At 39.6% G+C, this 10,512-nt stretch overlaps 1 protein-coding gene across 1 annotated transcript in view; it reads left to right on the top strand.

Annotated features, from left to right (window-relative positions):
• The first annotated feature begins 356 nt into the window (after positions 1-356).
• The window catches only part of LARS2 (leucyl-tRNA synthetase 2, mitochondrial), a 94,029-nt gene continuing 83,873 nt past the window's right edge, over positions 357-10,512 (top strand). Inside the window, exons 1-3 of the mRNA XM_086614405.1 lie at positions 357-437; positions 3,502-3,746; positions 5,594-5,722. Of these exons, the coding sequence (XP_086470531.1) occupies positions 3,513-3,746; positions 5,594-5,722 (363 nt within the window). The 5' untranslated portion in view covers positions 357-437; positions 3,502-3,512. The remainder of the gene's footprint in view (positions 438-3,501; positions 3,747-5,593; positions 5,723-10,512) is intronic.

Raw genomic sequence — 10,512 nt, 5'->3', positions numbered from 1 at the left:
CAAATACCGCGTAAGCAGGCACCGCATGGTTCCGGGGGGCCATGCTTCCCTCCCATGGGGCCTCCTTTGAGGCCCAGGACTTAGGGAGATCTCCTGCAGAGTTTTCCGCTTTCAGACTGTTTGGTCCGAACACGGCACGGCACGGCACGGCACGGCACGGCACGGCACGGCACGGCACGGCACGGCACGGCACGGCACGGCACGGCACCATTCCGCTCGGCTCGGCACGGCCCGGTACTGCACGGCTCTACCCCTCCACAGAGGCCCCGCCTCCGCCGGGGGCTGCACCCTGCGCGCATGCGCGAGAGGCCGTGCGGAGGTTGCGCAGGCGCTGTGCCGGCCGCCCGCGTCAATAAACGAGACCAAGATGGCGGCGCCCAGGGCGAGGAACGGCAGCTGAGGGTATGCGAGGCGCAGCGCCGGGCTCCTGCGCGCAGGTAATGGTTCCCTGGCGGCGGGCGCGAGGCTCGCCTCCTGTCAGCCCAGTGGCTCTAACTGTTGCTTGCCTCTGCTTTTCCTCACGTTCCCCGCCGGGCGGCCCTTGCCTCCGGTGCCTGCAACCATGCGCGCCTCCTCTCGCCCGCTCCGTGCGCCTCGCTGCCCGCGCCGTGCCGCTGCCGGCGGGACAGCCCCTCGCAGCAGGCTCTCCCCGTACCCCGCAGCACTCCTCCGCGAGTCTCCCGTCCCGCCGTCACTTGCTCTTTCCCTCTGCGGGAGCGGGAGCTGCCGGCTCCCATCTCTGTTTCTCCCGCAGCAGGCCACCCCCGCAGGCCTTTTGCTGATAAGCTGCATGGGAGGGAAAGTGTAGAGAGATTTTTATTTTCTTTTTTAATTCAAATTTGAGTAGCAGGGAAAAGGAAGGAGTTTGACGGCCTGCTTCGCTTGCAGGGTGAGTGAAATGTGCTGGCCCTTAGCAAGCATTTTCCAGTGCCTTGGTTTAGTAAAGGCCTCTGCTGCTTGTTGCATTCCTGCAGAGCAGGGTCTCAACCTTGGCTTGTCTGTCAGCCCGGCACCTTCCTCCCTTCTTGGCACACCTGAGCTGGACAGTTTTGACTAGTAACCTGCTTCTTCGAAGACCCACAGCGCACTGGGCTAGGGTGGCCGTAACTGGGGTGGAGAGTGGCATCCTTCTTGTCCAAGTGCCATGCACACAAGCATGGAAAGGCAAAACTGCTTTGGGCGATGTCTGGTATGTTTGGTCATCCTAATGTGCTACATGTCCTTGCCCGGCCCAATGTGTGACTTCCTGATCATCCACGTTTTGTGCTTGAGGGGGTCTGGGAGCAGGAAAGGGACTGCAGATCTCTTTCTCCTTCTGGAATTCTGTGTGTTTAAATGAGCTTTGCTGTGTGAGCCAGGCTGTGGCCCCTTTCCCACTTGCATCCACTGCTCTGACCCTGCTCTTATGACCTGTAGGATCTGGGCTTGTTCAGCCTGGAGAAGAGCAGGCTCTGGGGAGATGTTATTGCAGCCTTCCAGTACTTAAAGGGGCCTACAGGAAAGCTGGAGAGGGACTTTTTACAAGGGTGTGTAGTGATAAGACAAGGGACAATGGCTTTAAACTGAAAGAGAGGAGATTTCGATTAGATATAAGGAAGAAATTCTTCACTCTGAGGGTGGTGAGGCACTGGAACAGGTTGCCCAGAGAAGTTGTGGATGCCCCATCCCTGGAAGTGTTCAAGGCCAGGTTGGATGAGGCTTTGGGCAACCTGGTCTAGGGGAAGGTGTCCCTGCCCATGGCAGGGGGCTTGGAACTAGATGATTTTTAAGGTCCCTGCCAACCCAAACCGTTCTATGATTCTAAATGTGCCCTGGCAGACATGACAGTGGCAGGTAGGATTCTCTTGTGCTGTGCACAGGTGTGGGGTCTAGCTTGTGTCTCTTCTCAATGAAGAATTCACATGCGTATAACTGTTGTGGTTTAAAATACATGTTTTGTAAATCAGCAACACTGAAAGTGGCCTGCCATAAGGAAGTGCTCCTTTCTGTTGTAAAATAAATTAAAGTAATAGAAATAAGACAAAAGTAATAAGGAAATAATTAATAAAAATAAGCAAAACAGTTAAATACTGAAATATTCTTGCTAATTTTGAGCTGAGTGAATAGGATTATGGAGGGGAGAAATTAGGTATCTCCTGAATAACTGGTGGGCATCTGCACTGGGAATCCTGAGCTCAGCCCTGGATTTGTTATTATTACAAATGAGAGAGATTTTAGAGGTTAGCAATAAAAAATTCAAAGCACCAGTGTGACTTATGTAAGTGTAAATGAAAAAATGTTTAAAACAGCCTGCTTGATAAGCAGGATAGAAAAGATGCAGTTCCGTAGGTATGTATTGATACAGACAATGAGGGCTTGTGTGCACGTATGTGGTGAATGTTAAAGAAGTGTTAACTCCTACTAGCTATACTGTGGACCTAATTTAGGTAGTATAGCAATTATTTCTACTGGTAATGTTGCTATCGTATGGGAAATAAATCAAACTTTCTTATGCAGAGTTTCTCTACACAGAGATGTAACTCTGCAAGAAAAATTATGAACTGACTGAAATAGCTAGCTTGGTTCAACAGTCAAGTGTATAGGCCGTTATTTAAAAAAAAAAAAAACCACAAAATGACCAAAGCCACAGAGGATAGGAAATATTGTTATAAATAAGCAAACTAGATTTAAAAAAAAAACTAAATAGGGGTGAAGATAGGGAAGAAATCTTCTCAAAATTATGTTTTTTCTAATGTCATATTTCGTACTGTAGGATGTAAAATCAGTAAATATCTTGCCAAGTCTGATACCAAACTTGCAGAGTATTTAATCTTTTTCACATCTGAGTAGTTTTATTTCAGAAGACTCACTTGAAAGCATATGAGGAGTTCTTTTAACTGGATTTTTAGTTGAAAGCAAACTGGATTGCTTTACCTGCTTGACTTGTTAAATTATATCTTTTCTGAACAGTGTAAGTTCCTCTTGTAGTTCTTGCAGGAAACTATACTGATGAGGAAGCCCTTAGCAAAACAGTCAGTTTAGAATATCTAGTTGAAATCGACTTATTATAGTCATCCTCCCCCATCTCCTTTCAGTGATGACAAATTCAGTACTTTTACAGGATGATTTCATCCAACTTCCTCTTCTCCCTATTTCATTCTAAATTTTTGCTAACCCCCTGTTAGCCATCATCTTCTGTTCAGTCAGCTGAGTTTCTTGAACCTTCTGTTGACTGATCCTGCTTTTGTTGGAGTCTGAATGCAAGAATTCTATCTTATTGGAGAAGAAACCTAACAGAACAGTTTTGTTCTGTACTATGGTCACAGCTAGTTCTCTTGGCTAAAAAATAAATGCTTTCATAATTCAAACATATGGGATAAAACGCAAGTAGCATGGAAAACAGCCAACTAATCTGAATCAAGCTAAAATATTTCATAGCTACCGAATTTCTGTATAATAGTAATAACCGCTGAATTCCTGTTGTATATTGTAGACTGAAATACTAATTTTTGTCTTTTTCAGATATCATAAGAATGCAGTTGGTTTTTCAGAGCGTTGGCTCTTGTTCCTCATGTTTGAAGAGACAACTAAGTGGCTTCCTGGGATTAATTAAATGGCAGAGAAGACTGGTTCCTGCTTGTGTCAGAACTATTTACAGTGAGACGGGGAAGTGGGAAAAAAACTATGGGTTGGAGACAAGAAAAAGAGTTCAAAATTGGTGGCTCCCAAGAATAAAGGATCAGTTCTGCAAAATTTCAGAAACTGATGTAAGCATTATGAGAAATTTGGAAATTACATGTTTGATATTTTTGTTTTCTCAGAATGAAATTAATTGAAAATTACTTAGTAGAATTGGCTTATAGTGATGAGATGTATATTACATTTCAGGGGAAAATAATTTCATATGATAGTAAATTATTAAAACAGTTGATGAAATAAGTGGAAAAATAATAATAATAAAATTTTGAGGAAAAACAATCAGCGAGGTACAAGCTTGTAAATTTAGGAAGTGTTTGAGTAATCAATTATTTCTTTGTATATTATACCACATTTAAGAATTAATTATTTAGAGTATTAAAAGAAGCATCTTCTACATTGATAACTTTTGTAACAAAACAATTAGTTTTCTAAAGATTTTGCTCCCAATGGTTATGACAAATCTATTACATTACACACCGTAACTCCTTAAAATCTACATTAAGAGAAGGTGATTTTTTTAAAAAATATTTTCTGGTTTACAGTGTCCTAGGAGTAATGAGTGACTTGCAGAAAAAAAAAGTTTTCCCATGCAATAAAAGATCTTGAAAACAATTGTAGTCTCGGTGTCTGACTCTTTTTGCCTTCGCAATTATGCTCAGTCACATAGGTATAAAACCATTTTTGTGCCCCTTCATGTTTGTTTGTTCTTCTTTCCTAAAATGTGTCCCCTCTCCAACAAAAAAAAATGATTCTATCAAAGTGTTGAAGAGAGAAGAGGGGCTTGCTTTTTCTGAGGAAGAAAACTGAGATTAAGATGGTGTGTATGCATACGTGTAGCAGGGAAAGCATTAATTTAAGCTTGTGTTTTTCATATCTGGCAATGCATGTGTACATAGGTATCATATATGTATCATACATATGTGAACTTCTAAATTGCATTTTTAATGATATTTTGATTTTATCCTTACATTTGAAGCAAATTTAATAACATCTCGTATTAAGAGGCAAATAGTGTATAGTGCTGCAATGAAGTATTCAGATTATTTCTAATTTTGCTATTATTGGACAAAAGCAATGAAGAAGTAATATTTGATAAATATGAATAGTTTGATTCAGAATAGTAAAAGCTGCTCCTAAAATTTTTTTTGCATTATCAACATAAGAAAAATAATGTAGGAACTTACCAAGCATGTATCAATGATAAATTCAGTGGTAAACAAGATGTATTAGAAATAATTTGTATGAGAGATATAATGTTTGATTTCTTCGTAACTTTTGTCGATTTACTCAAACCTAACTAAATGTAATTTTTACATTCTTTTCACTGTGCAAGATACTGCTTGTAAGGTGTCTTCGAGAATATGTTGTGGAACTGAACAGTTTCACTTCAGTGGATGTTCATGCAATTGCAAACAAGTTAGTCACTCAGTGAGTTACTGCAGTTCAGCTGACAAAAAGCTACTGGCCCTGAGTGAGCTCCGTGCTTGTTGTAAATAAAAAGTAAAACACTTATTTAACTGTTAAGAGGATAATTTAATCTGCTGTGTTTTCATTTTTTTGCGGGACCAATTAGGAGCGCACAGATAGTCAGTGACATGCTATGGTAGGGAATGGTGATTTGTTAAGCTGCAGTTACGTTAATATATCTTTTTGTTGAGTAAAAGTTGATTAAAAACTATTTTCAAGTGTCATATAAATACCAGTATAAATTGATGAGATGGCAGCAAAGTCTAGTAAAACAGAGTAGTTCTGGTAAAAAGAATTTGGTCCTAGGAACTTTGTCAGTGCTCACTTGGATCAGTTCCAGCAGAACCTTGTCTTTTCATCGCACAGTGTGGTTTATAATATGTGCATGTATTTATTTGAGTGAAATGCTAACTCATGTAGTTACAACTTTCTAAAAATTTCTTTCTAGAAATCAAGACCAAAATTTTATGTGCTTTCTATGTTCCCATATCCTTCTGGAAAGCTTCACATGGGCCATGTTCGTGTCTACACCATCAGTGATGCAGTAGCTCGGTTCCAGAAAATGAGAGGGATGCAGGTAAGAAAAGATTGTGGTGTTTTAATATCACAGTTGGTAAGGAAATTAGTATTTTCCAGAATCCATGAAGGTGAAGACTTAGTTGGAATATATGCTACTGTTAGAGAAAATTCCTTGTCCTAGGTTTCCTGCAGCAGTCTCAGACATCAGATTCCAGGGGGAAAATAAACAATTTAATTTTGAGTGGTACAGCAGTAGGAGCAACTTGAGCTGTGTGCTTCTGGAGAGGGACCCTGCACAAAAAATCCCTGGGCATTTATACCCTTACAGACTGCGCACACGCTGTTCATGTGCTTTTTGGTCCAACGGTCTTTTTTTGGTCTGGGGTGGTCTTGTTTCTTACTGGATTCTTTCTCTGTCTTTCCAGGTGGGCCATTAGCTTTTCTTATTTGGATGGGTAGTGGCTTCTGACGGTTGTAGATTCCTTATCTTCCAGCTTGCACTGGTCTCGGGGCCTCCCTTTATCTAACTAGGCAACAGTTCAAGATAAGTTCAACTTTCCTATGTGAAAGTTGGCAGCTTGTGGCCTAAGGCCTCACCAAACTTAGCTACTAATGCTAAGCAAGACTTTTAATCCTACTGATTCTTAACAGTGCTAAGCAAGACTGTTCAGTCAAAAGAATTCAATTAACTAAACTGGATCTGGAACACTGCAGAGGCACAGATAATGACCTGTGGAGCTTTCAATATCGAAATTTGAGAATTTTTAAGAGCAGGTGGTGTTCAGAACTCAAGGTTGATAATAAATCATTAGAAACTTTCTCAAATGATACAGCTGATACTGTGTCAGCTACCTGAATCTATTGATGTACAGTACAGTGTCGATGAGGAAAAAATGAGACACCACAGAAATTGACTCCTTTCGCCTCTTCTGCTCCTGAAAAAAGGTTGATGTCATTTATCAGACTTGGAGGGATGTCCAGGTCCTCTGTGCCACCTTGGAGGTAAACCCTTTCTCATGACTGCTGTAAGTCGGATGGATGGGGTCACATCACGCATCACCTCACCTGGGTATAACTAGAAGTTTCTCTTCTGTAGTGGCTGACAGCTTGGCTTGCCTACTTTAGCCTTGCTCATACATACGAGATCCTGTCTTCTGAGAGTGTAGGTCTATGAGGTAGGCTAAGGCTTAACTACTTACTGTATCTGCAAGGAGAAATGGCACTTTCCCTTCTGCGTTCCTGTTTCCTGGTGTGCTCCATGCCTGCTGTCATTTCTCCCTCGCTCCTTTCTCTCCCTCCAGTAGGTAGAAGGTGTAGCTGAGAGCCTAATCCCTGCAGTCTGCAGATGGGATCCTCATTGATGTTCTGCAGTAAAGACTGATGGTTAAAATTTGGAGGATGTAAGGAAGGTGTGAAAGAACTGGCCTGAGTGGCAGCCATATTAACGGGGAAGAAGACATTTGGTAGGGGAAAAATGTTAAGAATCTGTGTAACTGGGAAGGAGGAATATGGAAAGAGACTACCCAATTTGGGAGTAGGGAACAAGAGGAAAGAAATAGCTGTAGGCAAGAATCTAGGATGAGACTTAGAAAGGAGTTCTCTTTAATGTACAAGAGAGAAAGAGCAGCTCAAGAATATAGGAATCTTACCCACAAAAGAGTACAAAGAAGATGAAATGGAGAAAAAATTGTTAGTTGCTGGTTGTGGAGCTAAGTGCAATTTCCTTGCTACAAGTGCTGCAGAAGCGTATCCTTTCCTGAATTTAGCACCATCCATGAGACTCTTAAAGGTATTGCCAGTGAATTATTCAGTGTGCTGTCTTTCCAAATACTATGTATTTTATGCCAATGATGAACATACCATGCACTGAATATTTGTTGCTTCTTTACAGGAATGCGTTCTCATGCTTTTAAAATTACAGGAAAAAGAAATAGCTACCTTAGACTTTAAAGGAGAAAAAACAACCAATGTCTGTTCTCACACTAATCTTTCGTGACTCCTCTGAATCACTAGAACTTAGATCTCACTAAAAAAAATGAGCCGTCTGGGCTCTTGAAGGGACTTTTGATTCTTGCTCGATTTTAAGACCACTGGAGACATCATTTCAGGGCATAGCTCGTCTCTCATCAATAACAGTGGAGATATCCACTAAATTTCTATTCAGAAAGATGAAAGCTTGCTTCCTTTTGTACTGGCTAAAATAAAGTGAAAATAATTGTCTACATCCAGCAGGATGCTGTAGGTGTTAGCTTTTGAATACAAGGGAAGTAAGCGCCTTTAATAGAAACATTTGGGGGAAAAAAAAATATTATTGCAGTGAAATACAAGAGCCACTGTGAAAGCAAGTTTTTATTTCCACAATTGTCTATTTTTTCCCAGAAAAAGTTTTGAAAGTCTTTTAAAGTTTTTAAGTCTTGCATTTCAGCTTCTTTTAATGTTTCATGTAAAAATGACTTTGAAGGATATTAGAGTGCCTGTAGAACATGCTGAATTTCTATAAATACGTTTATCTTCTGTTGTGTTAACTACTTTGAACATCTATTTATGACTGAAGGTGGGCAGCCAAAGAATTTAACCTTCATCTATGATTAAGAGACATTAAAGATCTCTCAAATGATTTTCTGAGTATGTCAGACTAAGAGCTGTTGTGTTAGTGATGTACATTAACTTGCTGGAAGTTATGTTTACCTTAAAGAAACTTCTTTATTAGCCATGCTAATTTCTCCATCATTTCAAATTAAAGTTTTTGTAATTGATTTCTCCTTGCAATGAATTTATCAGCCTCTAGATGTTTTCTCTGGTCTTTGTCACAGTTGTCCAATCTGGTAAATATTTATTTATTTTGATAGGTGTAGGCTATGACATGGTTATATATCATACATAAAATTTAATATATCCAAGAAAGATATTTTTCCCTGTATCCAGGGATTTACTGGAATTCTTCAGTACCTATAAAAAAGAATGTTTTAGAAACAAAAAATATGAGTATGCATAATTTTAAAGTTATTCTATTGATTTTTAAATTATTTTCTTTTCCTTCTAGAAATTCAGCTTTAATAGTGCATGTTTGAAAGTTCAGAGACTGCTAATTTTTTCCAAGTCAATATTCTAAGTAGAAGTGAATGCATTTCAGGTATTCAGGCAAATTTAGGATAAGATTTCTGAATAGTAATTGCTCCCACCATTTCCAAACTAAAAAAAAGGAAGAATCATTGAAAATAATATTAGGAACTATATCTCTACATATAGATGTAGAGCTGGGCTTGGTTAGCAAGTCATAGAACTGTGCTAGAAGCAGTGCAGGTGGGTTGAAAGTGTTTGTAAGGCAATGAGAAATGATGGGCTGTTACCATGAAAAATAGAGGCAGAAACATTCAGACTTAAAGTTCCCAGGGAAAACTTCAGACTACAATGTGTGTTTATCGTCTAATAAACAGTGAGGGGAAATACCAGGGAAAGTATATATGGTTTGTAAGTAGTTGACTAGAATATGTGATTGAGTAAGAGAGTAATGTATGTTGAATAGGGTAGAGGTTTTTCTTAGAGAATGCCTTCATAAGAAAATAGTAAATTACTTTCCTATGGATTTAATCTGAACAGGCAAGAATTGGTTTATTTGTTATAATGCTCAGTAAGGATAAGCTTGAATGCCTTTACAAAGGGATTAGAGCTGCTTTAGTAAATCAGAACCCTTATTTGGAATTCATTTGCGTATATTGGAGATAGTTTGAAATCTTAACTGTGAAAGTGTTAAATCATTTGGATGCTGATTTTCTGTTTTTCTAGAATGGAATGTTAGTATTTAATTTTTCTAGCTGGATAGGATCTGATTTCGTTTCAATTAAAATATGCTAGAGAGGTAATACGTGCTGAAATCTACTGATATTTCCTAGAAACCTGTACTTCACCAGCATTTTAAGTGGAAAAATAAATATTTGTTGTTCTTTTTTTCCCCCTCTGTTTTTGGAAGAAATCCTGCTTCAGCATAAAGCTGTAGATGATATTGGTGACTAATGACACTGAAAATGGGCAATCAAACAAATCTCCTAATGAGCATCAGCCTTTTCTGCAATATGTGACCGGCTGGTCATTTATTAAATGGTTGCAAGGATGGGATTTAATGCAAACGTAACATCGCAATAGACAGTAATTTTTTCAATGTGCTGATGAGTGATAAACTTCTCAGTGTTTTTGGCAGAGTCTGAGGGGTGATGAATTCCCCTTTGTTTTACCTGGAGATCTGACCAGTGAATCGTTGTCTTGTGCCAGTGCTCCTCGAGTACCTGTAGGCAGTGCAAGGGAAACAAACTCTGTCGTGTGCTCGGATTAGGTTGCTGGGTGAATGATTTGTAGAGTGCATCTGGTGCAAGATAACTTGTTTACGTTTTAATTACCGAAGGTGAAGTTTGAAGTCTTTGTGTGGGAACTGTAAATGATACAGATTACTTAGCATGAATGCAGTGAGCTAGTCTCTTTCCAAAATGTGTTAAGGATAACATTTTTCTTGAAAGGCAATTAAAGCAATTTTTGAGTATGGCGAGTTCTAGTCACAGATCTTTTTACAAACATATTTCTTTAACAATGCTATGAGAAAGTAAGTTATGTATTTTAGATTACGAATTTGTGTCTACTAATAAACCAGTCCAGAGCTATTATGTGTAGTTTCTGGTGACGTTTGCTCCATGAATTTACATACATGTTGTGAACTCAAATGTAGGAGTTTTGTAAGAAGTTCAGAGATTTCATATTCATTGTTTGAGAGTGCAATGTACAAATTAGAGATATTCATGATGATTTTCACTATGGCAGATTTCCAGTCTGCTGCTGCTCGGGGAAAAAGTATTTACC

Source organism: Tauraco erythrolophus, chromosome 7 (assembly GCF_009769465.1).
Source record: "Tauraco erythrolophus isolate bTauEry1 chromosome 7, bTauEry1.pri, whole genome shotgun sequence".
NCBI lineage: Eukaryota > Metazoa > Chordata > Aves > Musophagiformes > Musophagidae > Tauraco > Tauraco erythrolophus.
The sequence above is the reverse complement of the archived record's forward strand: the minus strand, read 5'-3'. Positions and strand labels throughout refer to the sequence as shown.